The sequence below is a fragment of the Schistocerca cancellata genome, chromosome 8, assembly GCF_023864275.1.
Source record: "Schistocerca cancellata isolate TAMUIC-IGC-003103 chromosome 8, iqSchCanc2.1, whole genome shotgun sequence".
In the NCBI taxonomy this organism is placed as follows: domain Eukaryota; kingdom Metazoa; phylum Arthropoda; class Insecta; order Orthoptera; family Acrididae; genus Schistocerca; species Schistocerca cancellata.
In genome coordinates this window covers 355,753,519-355,771,708 of record NC_064633.1, presented here as the reverse complement: position 1 = coordinate 355,771,708, position 18,190 = coordinate 355,753,519, and the positions used below count along the sequence as shown (strand labels likewise).

Genomic DNA, 18,190 nt, shown 5'->3' with positions numbered 1-18,190 from the left:
GTGGCGTGTTTGTCGTTGTTAGTAGCAGTTTATCCTGTAGTGAGGTAGAAGTGGATAGTTCCTGTGAATTATTATGGGTGGAGGTTACACTCAACAACCGAGCTAGGTTAATAGTTGGCTCCTTTTACCGACCTCCCGACTCAGCAGCATTAGTGGCAGAACAACTGAGAGAAAATTTGGAATACATTTCACATAAATTTTCTCAGCATTTTATAGTCTTAGGTGGAGATTTCAATTTACCAGATATAGACTGGGGCACTCAGATGTTTAGGACGGGTGGTAGGGACAGAGCATCGAGTGACATTATACTGAGTGCACTATCCGAAAATTACCTCGTGCAATTAAACAGAGAACCGACTCGTGGAGATAACATCTTGGACCTACTGATAACAAACAGACCCGAATTTTTCGACTCTGTAAGTGTAGAACAGGGAATCAGTGATCATAAGGCCGTTGCAGCATCCCTGAATACGGAAGTTAAAAGGAATATAAAAATAGGGAGGAAGGTTTATCTGTTTAGCAAGAGTAATAGAAGGCAGATTTCAGACTACCTAACGAAAATTTCTCTTCCGACACTGACAATGTTGAGTGTTTATGGAAAAAGTTCAAGGCAATCGTAAAATGCGTTTTAGACAGGTACGTGCCGAGTAAAACTGTGAGGGACGGCAAAAACCCACCGTGGTTCAACAACAAAGTTAGGAAACTAGTGCGAAAGCAAAGAGAGCTTCACTCCAAGTTTAAACGCAGCCAAAACGTCTCAGACAAACAGAAGCTAAACGATGTCAAAGTTAGCGTACGGGCGGCTATGCGTGAAGCGTTCAGTGAATTCGAAAGTAAAATTCTATGTACCGACTTGACAGAAATTCCTAGGAAGTTCTGGTCATACGTTAAATCATTAAGTGGCTCGAAACAGCATATCCAGACACTCCGGCATGATGATGGCATTAAAACAGAGGATGACACGCGTAAAGCAGAAATACTAAACACCTTTTTCCAAAGCGGTTTCACAGAGGAAGACTGCACGGCAGTTCCTTCTCTAAATCCTCGCACAAACGAAAAAATGGCTGACATCGAAATAAGTGTCCAAGGAATAGAAAAGCAACTGAAATCACTCAACAGAGGAAAGTCCACTGGTCCTGACGGTAACCAATTCGATTCTACACAGAGTACGCAAAAGAACTTGCCCCCCTTCTAACAGCCGTGTACCGCAAGTCTCTAGAGGAACTGAAGTTTCCAAATGATTGGAAAAGATCACAGGTAGTCCCCGTCTTCAAGAAGGGTCGTCGAGCAGATGCGCAATACTATAGACCTATATCTCTGACGTCGATCTGTTGTAGAATTTTATAACATGTTTTTTGCTCGCGTATCATGTCGCTTTTGGAAATCCAGAAACTACTCTGTAGGAATCAACATGGATTCCGGAAAAAGCGAGTCTCTAGAGGAACTGAAGTTTCCAAATGATTGGAAAAGATCACAGGTAGTCCCCGTCTTCAAGAAGGGTCGTCGAGCAGATGCGCAATACTATAGACCTATATCTCTGACGTCGATCTGTTGTAGAATTTTATAACATGTTTTTTGCTCGCGTATCATGTCGCTTTTGGAAATCCAGAAACTACTCTGTAGGAATCAACATGGATTCCGGAAAAAGCGATCGTGTGAGACCCAACTCGCTTTATTTGTTCACGAGACGCAGAAAATATTAGATACAATCTCCCAGGTAGATGCTATTTTCCTTGACTTCCGGAAGGCATTCGATACAGTTCCGCACTGTTGCCTGATAAACAAAGGAAGAGCCTACGGAATATCAGACCAGCTGTGTGGCTGGATTGAAGAGTTTTTAGCAAACAGAACACAGCATGTTGTTATCAATGGAGAGACGTCTACAGACGTTAAAGTAACCTCTGGCGTGCCACAGGGGAGTGTTATGGGACCATTGCTTTTCACAATATATATAAATGACCTAGTAGATAGTGTCGGAAGTTCCATGCGGCTTTTCGCGGATGATGCTGTAGTATACAGAGAAGTTGCAGCATTAGAAAATTGTAGCGAAATGCAGGAAGATCTGCAGCGGATAGGCACTTGGTGCAGGGAGTGGCAACTGACCCTTAACATAGACAAATGTAATGTATTGCGAATACACAGAAAGAAGGATCCTTTATTGTATGATTATATGATAGCGGAACAAACACTGGTAGCAGTTACTTCTGTAAAATATCTGGGAGTATGCGTGCGGAACGATTTGAAGTGGAATGATCACATAAAATTAACTGTTGTTAAGGCGGGTACCAGTTTGAGATCCATTGGGAGAGTCCTTAGAAAATGTAGTCCATCAACAAAGGAGGTGGCTTACAAAACAGTCGTTCGACCTATACTTGAGTATTGCTCATCAGTGTGGGATCCGTACCAGATCGGGTTGACGTAGGAGATAGAGAAGATCCAAAACAGAGCGGCGCGTTTCGTCACAGGGTTATTTGGTAACCGTGATAGCGTTACGGAGATGTTTAGCAAACTCAAGTGGCAGACTCTGCAAGAGAGGTGCTCTGCATCGCGGTGTAGCTTGCTCGCCAGGTTTCGAGAGGGTACGTTTCTGGATGAGGTATCGAATATATTGCTTCCCCCTACTTACACCTCCCGAGGAGATCACGAATGTAAAATTAGAGAGATTCGAGCGCGCACGGAGGCTTTCAGACAGTCGTTCTTCCCGCGAACCATACGCGACTGGAACAGAAAAGGGATGTAATGACAGTGGAACGTAAAGTGCTCTCCGCCACACACCGTTGGGTGGCTTGCGGAGAATAAATGTAGATGGAGATGTAGAGCATGGCTTAGGTTGCCATAAAATCACAAGTAATTGAAACCGTTTCCGTGTGTACCAAAGCACTCGGTAACGTTTTAAAATGTTTTTATCTTGTCACAACACCTACTTTAACTCATGTACGTCTCTATTATGTTATAATGCAAAACATCTGAACAGTGAAAGAAATTACAGAATTTCTTAACAGCAGCTCAGGCAGTGTTTTACATATAAAGTGCTGAACATGCATCAAATTACTTAGGAATCTGTAGCCTACATGCAACCACAGTCGCTGTCTATGGGTGGATGCAGACTGTTTCGTTTTGCGTAAAGGGCAGACTGTTTTACCGGGCGAAGATACACTCGTCGATACAATGGTGGGTTTTATAATTTACTCCGCAGGGAGACAGAGTAGATGTCATTAGCACATACGAAGTTACTTCATTTTGTTAGCCAGTAAGTTAGATAAGAATTATTTGACTTTGTACACTCCGTTTCCACAGGAGCGTCGTCAGTACTTACAAATGTCCATGAGCATTATCGTACCACTTGAGGCAGACAAAATACCTCTTACTTTACATTCAACAATAACTTTCACGTAGAGTTCTGCCACATGCATTGATCACACAGCTGGCCTACTAGAAGAAGATGCTGTCATCTTAGTCTATGATCTCGAGCTGGTCTGAGCGGTCCTGTGCTCGGCCGTGAGTGGAAGAGCGGTTGCGGTGGCGCATCGAAACGTTTGTGGCCGTGTCTTCAAAAATAGTTCAAATGGCTCTGAGCACTATGGGACTCAACATCTTAGGTCATAAGTCCCCTAGAACTTAGAACTACTTAAACCTTACTAACCTAAGGACATCACACACACCCATGCCCGAGGCAGGATTCGAACCTGCGACCGTAGCAGTCTGGCCGTATCTTCTCTTGAGATTGCGTTCCGAGGTGTTGGCCTTGCTTTGGCACCTCGCTCTTCAGACGACACCAAAGAGTCGACAGAGTATTACTGAAACCATTAGCAGATGGAGTCAAAGACATTAATCAGAGCACTGTCATCCAGATTTGTTGTTGTTGCTGCCGGCCGTGGTGGCCGTACGGTTCTAGGCGCTTCAGTCCGGAACCGCGGGACTGCTACGGTTGCAGGTTCGAATCCTGCCTCGGACGTGGATGTGTGTGATGTCCTTAGTTCTAAGTTCTAGGGGACTGATGACCTAAGATGTTAAGTCCCATAGTGCTCAGAGCCATTTGAACCATTTTTTTTGTTGTTGTTGTAGCTGTCCTGGCCTGATTCTCCAAGCTAGTGTACCTTGAGCATGTATTTTCATTTCTGCGTAACTACCGTACCGTATAACGATGTGAAATTGTGTACTCTAAAGAAGACGTGTTCTCCGTCTACTGGCCACCCCACCGCTGCCCCACTTCCTTCCGTTACTAGAATTAGTTTTAGAACGTGTCCATATTTTAGGCAAACTGTGCCATGAAGTTCTTTTCTCCCCGATTCGATTCAGTACCTCTTCTTTAGTTATATGATATACCCAATCAATCTCCTGCTGTCTTCTGTTGGACCAAGTTTCCAAAACTAGTCTGCTCTGTTTACCGTCCATATTTCACTGTCGTGTGAGCCTACACTCCAGAAATATACATTCAGAAGAAACTTTCATCTCTTACATTTATATGAGATCACGAGATATTTTTCTCGTTTTGGAAAAGCTTTTCGTACTATTCCAAGTCTGCGTTAGATACAGCCACACGTGCTACAGTCAGGCTCTAACCTTCAAAGACCTCCCTCACTAATTACCCACCCCCCCTCCCCCACCCACCCCCCACCCCCCACACACACATAGAGAGACTAGCGCGCGTCACCTGATTTAATTCAAATCGATTCCTTTATCCTTGTTTCACTTTTGTTGGTGTTCATCACACTGCCTCTTTTCAAGACACTCCCCATTCCGAACAACATTATCTCCCAAGTCCTTTGCCGTCTCTGAGAGAAAGTATTTACATCTTAATTAGGATAAAAGAGACTGCTTTAAGTTGGAATTGAATGTTCTTCATTTTATTGCACCGTGATTCATTTCGACGATTCTGGCCTCATCACCAGATTTATCTTATCCATATACATCGAATCTATGCGCAGAATGATCATCTTAGGACCACGTCTTACTGAAATGAATTGTCCTTCTATAACGTGTCCCATGAAACCAGGGACTAAGAGCTACTCATCCACTGGCACCATTCGTGGCTGGTTGTCGCAGCCAGCGTTTGGTTGGAGGCGATTCAAACCTCTGGACGATTAGTCAATTTTGAGTATTTTACGATCCACACAAACTGACTTAGAGAAACGCCGGGGTAGTTCCGCATTAAATGACAACGCCGATTTGTTTTCCCGTTCTTGTCGTGTCGGGAACATTGCTCCACATTTTCGTCGACATGTCAAGGTCTGGTCCTCTTTCTTTCTCCAAAATCATATAAAACGTATCTGTGTCACAGATGTAACATGTTCCCCTAACGCACCTAATAATAGCTGCTGGCAACTCATTCAGAAATACTATAGAGCCTCGGAATATCTTAACCTGCATGTTTAACGTGACTGTTGCACAGTCAAATGCGAAAGCTGCTCCTAGCATCCCCCACACGGCATTGTGATCGGAGGGCTCTTGAACCACAATATCATATCCCGCAGGCCTCGTTGGACTCCATTTCCGTTATGCCACGCTGATACTTCAACGGATGGCCTCCTCCACAACTAAGGATTAGTTTCTACTCAATAATGTTTTCGTAAACGTGATGATACGTCGTCGTTATCGTATTCTGTCATCTTGGGTACCTTTGGTCTGACGCATTTAGCTCACCGAACGTAGTTCATGCACTTTCCCTAACAAACAACGCTCAAAAGGCAACTTGCTTGGAAGTCTATCCAGTTCTGCCTTTGGAATCCGTTCTCAGCCAGTGGAACGGGCGAATATAAGATACTATTTATCAAATGTTGACCACCTTCCTTCAAAACTATAACGAAAAAATTTAATGTGTCATGTACCTGTGCCATCTCTATGGATGAAGATAATCAATTTGTTGTTATTACTCGTGTTTGTTGTTTTCAACTCAAAGCAATTTCAAATAGAACATATCGATGCTTGGCAATTAAAACATTTAAATACCGTCCAAAAGAACAATTGTTAAACCAGATCGATCACACATCTGTAATTCAAACATGTAGTGCATCAGAGGCATTACTGAATCAATAAAATCCAAAACATAAGTAATATCATATGACAGCAAATTTTGTTGAACATCACTACGCATTACTTACGAACGTCCGTCTTTTGTGGAAAGATACCCAGAGTTACAGGAGAGCGGCGACTATGATCGTTACATCAGAAACGGTCAGCTACAATGGAGAGCAGCAGTCATATTAATTTAAAGAACACCATTTTAGTCGCCTTGAGACTCACAGTTATTGACAGTTTTGAAAATAATTTATGATCCAACACAACAACACTAATTCCAAACGAAATGATGGGATTTGACCATCTTTAGTATATAAAACACATTTTGTGTTTCAAAGCCACCACTGCGGGAAGCAGCATTATATACGGGGTGAATCACTTAAAACTTGCATGGCAAATAATGCTGAAATGTGCCGTTTTCACAGAATGGCTTGCAGGGGCTCGTATTGTTAGCCAGTCAACAGATTGCATTGATACTTACAGATGTATTTTCTGTGCAGCATACACTTTCTTTTTTTTTTTTAAATGGAGCAATGCCTCTTGAAATTAACAAAGTAATGCGAGTCGTTTACGAGATATCGTATTTTGAAAAGTTTCCCCACGGACACTTGTTTGTGTCATTCGACCTATGTAGTTGCTAGGTACGATTTTGTTGCTCTCAGTGTGCTTGTGTGTTCCTTGAGTGTACTGCAACATGCTAGTCAGTTAGTGTGTGACAGTCCAAGCGATAGGTCGTGAGTGGGCGATGGGATGTACCAGCGCATGTCATGGTCATGTTGTATGGGGTGTGTAGGAAGAGCGTCGTACGCTGTATTTAGCAAGATATCGCAACAGATGTCAACCATCTCGGCCTTCATTTGTCATCCTTTTCAACCCGTTTGATGAAAGTGTTAGTCTAACACATAGCGTAATATAAGGAAACAAGAGACGACAGGAGACGGGCAAATTAATGTTCTCGGTGCTGTTGCAGTTGATCCGCACGTTTGCTCCCGTGCAATCGAATGAGGAAATGACATACGAGTCAGGCAAGTGTCCTACTCATTCCTCATCGACATAGATTCCATTCCTAGAAATCTCTCTCCATCAAGAGCTGCATGGAAACAATTATTAGGATCGTGTTAACTTCTGGGCATTAAGACAGAATATTCCAGATGTATCATGTATCTTGTTTAGTGATGAAGGCACATTTACCGATCATGCCCAGGTATCCCGCCGAAACATGTACTATTAATCCGTTGACAATCCCCGTTGGCTTCATCACGTGAAACGTCAGCGTCCACGGAATGTAAACATGTGGTATGGGATTGTGAACCATCAGCTCAAATGTCCGTTTTTCGTAGACGGAACACTGAACGCCCACAAGTATCGCAGCCTCCCAGCAGACCATCTTCCACAGATCGTTGCTCTGCAGACTAGGAGGAACCTGTTGGCTCTCCAGCCCATGGTGCACGAAGTACTACAGGACGTCTTCACGAATCGTTTCTAAATCGTTGATTCGACACAGTGGACCTATGTCATGGCCCATTCCCCGGAGTTGACGCCTGTAGACTTTTTTCTGTGTGGGAAGCTGAAAGACACACTCTACATAATAACTATATCCGATGATATGCAACGACGTTTTACAGCAGGCTGCTTGGACATCTCCGCTGAAATGCTAGCATGTGTGCAGCAGTCTTTCCATACGACATAGTCGCTGTCGTTGGTCATTTTGAACAAAACCTGTGATGGTCAGTTGTCTCTAAGTGGTCAGAATCCACATAACTATCGTATACGCTTGTGTTGCGTGTGCTACCACAGGTAATGTACAAGTGTCGGTGTGGAAACTTCTCAAAATACGATAGCTCTTAAATTACTGGCTCTAGAATCTTGCAACAAACTCCACTGACATTTTAATTTATCCCAATGTAGTGTCAATAGGCATTGTTTCATTTAAAAAAGTTCGTGTTTGCATAAAAACAAATTTTCTAAATATTACTACAATCTTTTGATTGGATAATAGTACGAGTCTCTAATTACCAATCCATTCTGTGAAAACAGCACAGAAATAGCGCTTTTCATTTTCACAATTTTTGCGGATCATGTTTTGTTTCACCCTGTATATTAACTTCGCAACTATCTGCGAAGCACACGATGCAGACCCATCTATGAACTGTATGAGGACTTTCTACTTCATACTCACAGAGTGGGTCTTATTTTACGGAAATTTGTTTCTTTGGGGCGTGACGATTAAATCAATGAACAAATAGGAAAAAGCAGTAAAAATGTTCCACGAGCCATTTGTTAAAGAAAATCTTAAGTTCTACCTACCGTGATGCAGTCGGACGTCAGCATGCAGGTCGAATCAGTACTCATATGTCCCGAGAACTGGAAGAGAAGAAAACATCGTCAAGATACCAACACAGACGTACAATGCAATCACAGAAGATATTAGATATATGCTTCCAAAATCCCTTCTCTTCTACAAATGTACCTAAGTATATAATTAACCCGGGAAAGGTAAGAAGGAGCAATGATTTCAAACTTTAGAAAATTTGTAAGTAAGAAATACCAATGGTCCATTAACGTAATTTGTTTACAGATGAAAATGCAGTTTTACTTACACCAAAAGAAATATGCACCTACTAAATACAGAACGCCATTCCGTATGCTGTAATGAGATATTAATAAATGTTTAGGTATCTTCTCGGTGTCGAAGTCTTACGGGCACAATTACCTCTTCCTATATCGACCATGGGTTTGAACAGGTCTGCCTACATTCTTCCACAAATGAATGCGTAATGAGTGAGTATTACAAATATAATCTTAATTCGAAAAAACAGACGTTGAATTACGTCCTTTTTACCTCTAATTTACTCGGTTAGTAATTTTTATTGGATTACATGGTCTGTCCAAAGTTTCTATATTTCTTACATGTTTCTAAGCACAGCATAATGAAACTACATAATAAGACTACGCTCAGGAGTGATTTCGAAAACTCTTTTCGTAGATGGATCTTGGGGCCTTCGTATGGGTCGTTGCGTTTAATGAAGGCGACATTTCGACGACGTCGAGCATCACCGTGAAGGTGACAAGGGAGCTGTTGAGAGACGGGGCGCATTAGACGCAATGACCCGGCGCGCAGGTCCGAAGCTCTGACATTTATCACTGACGTCGTGAATCGACGGGAAGGCGACGCCTGCAATGTGAAATCTGTTGCAGTGACTGCCATGTTTTACTGGTTCTGTCCCTTCGAGCCAGTTTCGGTAATACCGGCGACACGGAAACTGACTGTGTCATATTGACGAGTTCAAGTTCAAACGATTGGAAGGCTAGAAACGAAGAGGACAACCAGATGCTTTATTATTTGTAACTGATGATGAATTTTTATTGGCTAATTGGTGTTGTCGGCTTTCACAGTAAGGGCATTTAATGATTTAAAAAGTGACAAAGTGAATGTCTGTTTAACTATCATGCTTTGTGTATATTAATGCGGATATCAATCTTCTATTCTTCACTTCCTCCTACCCTAACCTCCACACGACACTCCCGAAACATTAACATGTCTAAAATACCCCACTCTTCATCGTGCGTTTGTAATTTCTCGTTTATCACTTCCTGTATGGCAAAATAACTAGTCACGGAAGTTCTAACACATCTCCGAAGTATCTGCTTCTTCTGGAATGGATTACTGAAGAGGCCCGCTGCAAGCCGGTCGAAGAGTTGACAATTTAGCGGTTTTAGTAGTTACAATGACACGACCAAATACCAAAAACTATTTTATCCAAAATGACACCGGCCGTGGAAGCCAACGAACTTAGATTGACAAATACTTTTACAACCTAATTAAGCGATTTTTCAACACGTACTCTGACAGTGCATCCAAATTTTAATACATGTTCAAAACACAGAATTTCAAGACACATCAGTAGCACCTTTTAGGATTATTCAACTGTTAACGTTCCACAAGTAAACTGTGCTGGGTACCAGCACCTTCGTTTCCATATACCTGTATTATTTCCTAAATGAACATCTATCAAATATCTTCTGCGACCTGAAACAAACTGGATTTGGGCTCGTCTGCTATTTATGGGATCGGAATTCCTTCTACTCTATCTGTGCAAGTGGTCTTTGTTAGCATGTTTTCAGTCTCCAGGATTTGATCCCCAGTCGATCATAACATATTTTTTCTATCGCTTGTCGCTTCTCGTACTTCTGGCAATGATTGATTTGTATGCAAATTGTCAAATTCTTCCGTGGATGCGGATCTACGTCTAACTGGCTGGGTAAGTCAGTCCAAAGGAGTAAGGCAAGATTATACCATCTCCAGTAGGTCCACGCTCTGTAAAGAACTGCAGTGCTGAGACCAACCTTCCAGTGGCAGTCAGTTTTACTTTAATTTTAGGTTCCTTGGCAAAAATCTGTTATGACTGACGTTCATTTCATATTTGTTCCGAATCTTCCTTACTTTCAGATTGAATGGTATTGAAGTGAGAGTATATGTAATGGAGCGCAGTCTCCTTGTAGTAACTTTCTGAGGCTATGTCTGATTTCCATTAATCGATGTTGCATTATCTAATGAATACTGGTTGCAATAAGCTTCCAAGTGTTATACTGGAGCCGGCCGAGGTGGCCGAGCGGTTCTAGGCGCTACAGTCTGGAACCGCGCGACCGCTACGGTCGCAGGTTCAAATCCTGCCTCGGGCATGGACGTGTGTGACGTCCTTAGGTTAGTTAGGGTTAAGTAGTTCTAAATTCTAGGGGACTGATGACCTCAGAAGTTAAATGCCATAGTGAAAGTGGCTTCATGCATTTACACAGTTCACTGTCCGGCGTTTAAACATTTTCGATGTTTGTCTAAAGGTTAGAAGATCTGTCACCAACCTGCCAACTATTGATTTCTAAAATATCAAACAGGTCACAGTATTCAAACTTGCCTAGTACGTAACATATTGCTCCAGGATTGTTTACATTCTGCCATAAATCGCACAATGTTAGCCACTGTTATTTTAGAATAGCGATCGTTTTTTGTATTACATACTGGAAATATTCGCATCCCTTTGCTGTAGGTCATTTCAGAAACTTTATGCGCTATAAACGCTCGTTTGGAACCAATTCAGCTAAATTAAGTCTTAGCTGGAGAAAGGAACCAAAACAAGACGAAGGACATCCAAAAATTTCGGAGAGCAGCTCCCTTTTTTTTCTTTTTTTATAATCTTGGAATAGGGAAGCATGTCTCGGATATTACACGCGAGTAGAAGCGGCAAACATTAAAACAAAGACGTTTTTCCGTTGGGGTACGATCTTTTAAAAAAAAATTAATCTCCATCTTTCTCCCCCGAATGCGAAAATATTTTGTTGACGCCAATCCACATAGGAAGAAATGAGCATCGCAATAAAATAAAATAGAACTCGCATGGAATGGCTTGAGTATTCCTTTTGCCTGCGGCTTTACCAGAGTGGAACGGTAGAGAAATAGTCTGAAAATCATTCGATGAACCCTCTACCAGGCACTTTAATATGAACCACAGGGTAGTCTGTAGATGCAGACATACTTGTCGCCCCAGCTGGCCATTGTACAAGAGGTGTCCAATGAGTACTGCAACACTTTTTTTTTCAGAAATACGTAATCTCTGTTCAATGCGAAGACCTTACGCCACCTAACTGGCAGGGCTTGTTCTCCCGAATGGTACCACTCTACTGGTCGACGTCAGAGTCATCGTCTTGCTGCGTCCATAACCTCCCCACCGTCCATGTAATGCATCCCGCGGAGTGCATCCTTCATTCGGCCAAACGGGAAGTCGGAAGTGAGAGATTCGGGCTGTAGTGTGGATAAGGATGAGCAGTCCAGTGAAGTTTTGTGAGCTCCTCTTGGATGCACAGACCTGTGTGATTCTTTGCGTTGTCGTGTAGAAGTTCGTTGGTATTTTTGTGACTACGAACACTATCAAGTCGTTTCTGAAGTTTCCTGAGGGCAGCGCTATACAGTTCAGACCTGATCGCTGCACCATGTGGGGGGACATCAAACAGAACAACCTCTTCTGATTTTTACCGGCTTTGAATGTTTTCTTCGGATGAATGGGGCCGTGTTTCCGTTTCGAAGTGATAAAACCCTGTTTCATCACCTGTGACGATGTTCGACATAAAAAAGTCACGATCAATCTCGTAACGCACAAGCAGCTTTCTCACCAGTGGTGTATCGTTCTCTTTATGGCCAGATGTTAGGCCGTGAGAAACTCAGCGGTACGTATCTTTGAGGACTCCAACTGGTGAACTAGTGTGTCTCCCACGCCCGGGTTCCCGGGTTCGATTCCCGGCGGGGTCAGGGATTTTCTCTGCCTCGTGATGACTGGGTGTTGTGTGATGTCCTTAGGTTAGTTAGGTTTAAGTAGTTCTAACTTCTAGGAGACTGATGACCATAGATGTTAAGTCCCATAGTGCTCAGAGCCATTTGAACCAACTGGTGTGTCAGAATTACCAGCAGAGGCGTCTAGTTGAGCAGCGAGGTATTCGACTGTGGTTCGTTGATCGCCTGGACTGAGAGTGTCTTTTTTTTTTCTTTATTGTGATTTTGATCACCTTACACAATGCGGGCTGTCAGCAGCAGAGTACGCCGCTCTTCAGCCTCGAGTTATACAATAAGTAATACATATAGGGGGCACAAAGAATACAATCAAAAACAGCGGGCAAAAAAATGTAGACACTAAAAAACAATAAACATGGAGCCGTTCACGCTGGACGAGAAACATCACTAACACTAGTTGACACGGCTCACATAACATGGATGATGGCGACGGTACACGTGAACAGTGGCGGCGTGACCTCGAACAAACACTAAACACAAACGAAGGCACACACACGAGACACTGATGGCGATGACCTCCAGCGCGCGAATGTTCACTGTGCGTGTGCGAATCCGGGGACTGAGAGTGTCCGCACATTCCCGCATTTTAGGAGTCACACCTGTGTGCGGCCGTACGGGACGCGAAGATTGGACAGGTTTGCGTGACCTTGTTGCGATGATGATAGACGCCTCATAAAACGACTCACCATGCTTTTGTTCACTGCCATGTTTCGGCAGACATTCCGCTTTGGTTTTCCGCCAAAAGAAACTCGATGACAGCTCTCTGCGTGGTGCACACCTCCGCTCCATACCCCATTTTGAAGGCTACGTATAGCAACGCCACCTGTCAGAACTTCATGAATCTATAGGGGATCAAGCGGGAATATTATACGATGTTTCACAACACATCCCGCATTTTTGCAACCGAAACTAACCAGGAAACAAAGTTGTGGCATTACTTATTGAACGCCGCTCGTATTTCGTATAACAGAGCTGTGTGATATTGATTGCTCGCTCCGTGAAACTGTTTTTCTCGTATAACAGCTCCAAACCTAGTAACGACTGTATGTGCAATGTGTATGCCGCCGGCTCTTAAACCTGACTGCAATTTCTTTCACTTGGAAAACCTGCTTTCTAATGTTCTCGAAGCACTGGAGAGGAAATTAAAAACCTACACTTGAAAGGACTTTATATACTTTAGATATTATGTCATTACCTTTTTCGCCTGAGTGACAATAACGAGTATTAGTGCTCTCCTGCGGTTGTAGGTGCACGTATATCGCCGGCCGGAGTGGCCGAGCGGTTCTAGGCGCTACAGTCTGAAACCGCGCGACCGCTACGGTCGCAGGTTCGAATCCTGCCTCGGGCATGGATGTGTGTGATGTCCTTAGGTTAGTTAGGTTTAAGTAGTTCTAAGTTGTAGGAGACTGATGACCTCAGAAGTTAAGTTCCATAGTGCTCAGAGCCATTTGAACCATCTTTTTTGCACGTATACCACACATTGATTCATCTCATGAGCGTAATTTCGGTATGGAACGAAACGATGCTTCTAGATACGAGTATACGAGTACGACTCTTTCATTTGGTGTCGACCTACGATAGGAAGTTGATTTTGACGTAATTTACTTCCAGATGTAACATAGTCCCGGGCGATCCACAATTTCGTCGTTACACCACAAAATTCTTCATGGCATCGTTATTCAAGGGCAACTGAAGTCAGTACTAATTTGGATCTAAGAAGATTTATATCAGGTGCGAGGGTCTCAAAAAGAAAGTTACTCATTATTATGTCTGGTCAATTAACCATTAGGGCATCCCACATTATACTTAAAAAGTGACACTGATAGGCGACAATATTTTTGACATCTCTTTAAATGCCGGCCGCGGTGGCCGAGTGGTTCTAGGCGCTTCAGTCCGGAACCGCGACACTGCTACGGTCGCAGGTTCGAATCCTGCCTCGGGCATGGATGTGTGTGATGTCCTTAGGTTGGTTAGGTTTAAGTAGTTCTAAGTTCTAGGGGACTGATGATCTAAGATGTTAAGTCCCATAGTTCAAAATGTTCAAATGTGTGTGAAATCTTATGGGACTTAACTGCTAAGGTCATCCGTCCCTAAGCTTACACACTACTTAACCTAAACTATCCTAAGGACAAACACACACACCCATGCCTGAGGGAGGACTCGAACCTCCGCCGGGACTAAGTCCCATAGTTCTCAGAGCCATTTGAACCATTTTGTCTCTTTAAATGACAGTCCGAGCGTTCAACTAATCGTTCAATTCCTCCCCAAGAGAGATCCGTTCCATGGTCACGGAGCCATTCGAGAACCGGTGTGTGAACGTCCTGATAGTTGGACAATCTCCTTCCAGCCAGATGTTCTTTCAGCTTGCCGCAAACATGGAAATCATGTCGTGCAAGATCTGCAACTACCGATCAGCATCTAGCACGTTTATGCGGCCTCCTTGAGGTTGTTGTAATCACTTCGCTACGGCTGGACGTTAAATTGAATATGGTCCATACGCCGCCTGAACTTCACCGGGAGACTGAGTGTGATTGAGACGTTTTGCCGACAAGACTCGTACTGCCCAGACTATTCCAACTTTCCAGTTGCCGCGCCCTTTTAGGCGCATGCTGTGGCGGTACCAGAACTGTAAGCAATAAATCCGGAATGACAGTGCCCCACTCTTAATTACTTTGTAACGTCTTTAGTAAATGTGATGATGCTAGGGATGTCTACATCTATCAATATATGATAAAATGAGCATTTAATTGCAAACTTAGGCAATTTCCTTTTTATATAATTGTCTCACCAATACGAGGGTGGTATCCAAAAAAAGGGGAATTATTTTTTAAAAGCTATATACTTTCAAAACGTTTACAAAACGAAATTATTCTCTTCAAAATACACTCCATTACAACTAATAGATTTGTCCCACCGGTGCTTCCAGTGTTCGAAACATTTTTTGTAGTCAGCTTTAGAAATGTCTGACAGCACTACCTCGTATTTTAATGGTCCTCTTCAATTTTGTCAGATAGGTGTCCTTTCATGCGCCTCCCCCCCTTTCCATGCGTAGAGATAATAGAAAGTCGCACGGATCTAGGTCAGGCGGGTAAGATGCGCGGGGTAATGGAACCGTGTCATTTTTTGGCCGAAAACGGTCTACCAGAGATGGCTGTACATGCAGGACCGGTGTCATGGTGGAAGAACCAGTCTCCTGCCGCAAATCGGGTCTTTTTTGACGAAAACTGTTACGCAATCTTCTTAAAACTTCTACATAAGAGGCTTGCTTGACGGTCTGACCTGGGGGTACAAACTCTGTATGAACTACGCCCTTGGCATCGAAAAAGCAAATCATCAGCACTGTTGAGGACTTTTTTTTTTTTTTGACCATGACGTCTTTCATTGCCTTGACTGTTACTCTGTTTCTGAGTCGCAACCATTGCACCATTACTCACCACCAGTAATGACCTTGACAGAATATCTCGATGTAGCAAGCTGTCGTTTCAAAGCACCACAGGTTTCAACTCGACGTTTGTTTTGACTGTCACTCAGAACCCGAGGAACAAACTTTGTGGCAACTCTTTTCATTCCCAGATTCTCCTACCACGTTTTTTTCTTGCCTTCTTCAGTACTGTCAAATAGGTGTCCTCTCATGCTCCTTTTCAAACGTGGAAGTAATAAAAAGTCGCACGGAGCTAGGTCGGACGGGAAAGGTACGTGGGGCAAACTCTACAATTTTTTTCAATATTTTGGTGGATCCGGGCGGTTGATGGTCGTCCGGAACGAGTTTTGTCATCAATCGACATGTCGCCAGTTTTAAATCGAGCAAACTACAGGAGCAGGAGGATCTGCAACGAATTGGCGCATGGTGCAGGGAATGGCAATTGAATCTCAGTGTAGACAAGTGTAATGTGCTGCGAATACATAGAAAGAAAGATCCTTTATCATTTAGCTACAATATAGCACGTCAGCAACTGGAAGCAGTTAATTCCATAAATAATCTGGGAGTAGGCATTAGGAGTGATTTAAAATGGAGTGATCATATGAAGTTCATCGTCGGTAAAGCAGATGCTAGACTGAGAGTCATTGGAAGAATACTAAGGAAAGGCAATCCGAAAACAAAGGAAGTAGGTTACAGTACACTTGTTCGACCACTGCTTGAACATTGCTCACCAGTGTAGGGTCCATACCAGATAGGGTTGATAGAAGAGATAGAGAAGATCCCACGAAGAGCAGCGCGCATCGTTACAGGATCATTTAGTAATCGCGAAAGCGTTACGGAGATGATAGATAAACTCCAGTGGAAGACTTTGCAGGAGAGACGCTCAGTAGCTCGGTACGGGCTTTCGTTGAAGTTTCGAGAACATACCTTCACCGAGGAGTCAAGCAGTATATTGCTCCCTCCTACGTATATCTCGCGAAGAGACCATGAGGATAAAATAAGAGAGATTAGAGCCCACACAGAGGCATACCGACAATTTTTCTTTCCACGAACATTACGAGACTGGAATAGAAGGGAGAACCGATAGAGGTACTCAAAGTACCCTCCGCCACACACCGTGAGTTGGCTTGCGGAGTATGGATGTAGATGTAGATACACTTGAGTTTCTCCCACAGCGTCATCTCGGTAAGCTGTTTTAAACATTAAAATAATTTCAGCAGCAATTTTACTGAGTACAAAACGGAACTTCACAGCTGCGAATTGTTCACTGAAATTTTCCATCATAAAAACGAAACACGAACAAAACAGCGCTAGCAAAAACAATCACTGCATATGAACGGAACAAGCCAGGTCCACATTTGAACTGGCGAGGAGTTGCGCTACACACGCCTAGTGGCAGGAATGAGTACTACACAAGCTCCGCCCACGGAAATGCTATTCCAGTTTTTATGGGTGCCCTGTCACATTAAGAGAAGTTTTCTTCTGAAATAGGCTAGCACATATCGGTAACCCCCTTATAACACTGTTTTTTACGTGTGATGTTACCTGTCAACAGTAGACTACACAGTCAGAGCATGCCAGAGATTAGTTTCTCGCTTACACTAGCTGCACAGCTGTTCTTGTTCGTTTATTTTCGAGTTTAACGTACTTTGTTAACTCGTCTACCGAGTGCCAGTTCTGTATGCTTACGTACTGCCTCGCAACGGTACCCTTACCGAAAAAATATGTATTTGTGTGTACGGAACCAGTAAGTCTACAGTACCACTAAAAGCAATGGAAATTCCACAGAGCAACGTCGTTGAGCTAATGTTGCTGTAACGTGATATTGCCGCCACATTCTCACGCTTGAATGACTCGACACTACCATACGAAACATCGTAAAACGCTTTCAGGCTGACAAACAAATATTTCTCTACGCGTGCAGCAGGTTCTTAAAACACGGTGACGCCTGCCGTCGTCTGCAAACACTTTCCGGGATGCGAATAACAGCACAAGTTTACACTCGGCACTGGCCGCATTACCCGTCGATTCTAGCTGCCCCCAGCCTTCAAGGTTCTTCTCTCAGAAGCGGTGACAAGCACTCAGCAATATCGATTTGGTCCCAGTGGATCAACAATTCTGCCACCGAGTTATGAAAGTACTGTAACTGTTGCGTCATTCTACATACATTTACACTCTACAAAAATCGTATTCGGCAGTGCGAAAGATGTTATCGGCAGCTATCAACATCAATATGATTCATCTTCTTAATTTTCATATTTTCATTCAATTAAGACCAAGGGCATCCACAGTTTTGTACGTGCATAAATAGCTTACATGTACCGAGGTAATAGTGTTGCCTAGAAATCTCTCTGAATTCTATTGCCGTTACAGTGAACTATCATAAACATTCTGGAAACATCCCCCAGGCT

At 43.2% G+C, this 18,190-nt stretch overlaps 1 protein-coding gene across 1 annotated transcript in view; it reads right to left on the bottom strand.

The window, feature by feature from the left end:
• Window positions 1-18,190, bottom strand: part of LOC126094578 (uncharacterized) — a 115,695-nt gene that overhangs the window by 61,852 nt on the left and 35,653 nt on the right. Inside the window, exon 2 of the mRNA XM_049909045.1 lies at window positions 8,326-8,382. Within this exon, the coding sequence (XP_049765002.1) occupies window positions 8,326-8,382 (57 nt within the window). The remainder of the gene's footprint in view (window positions 1-8,325; window positions 8,383-18,190) is intronic.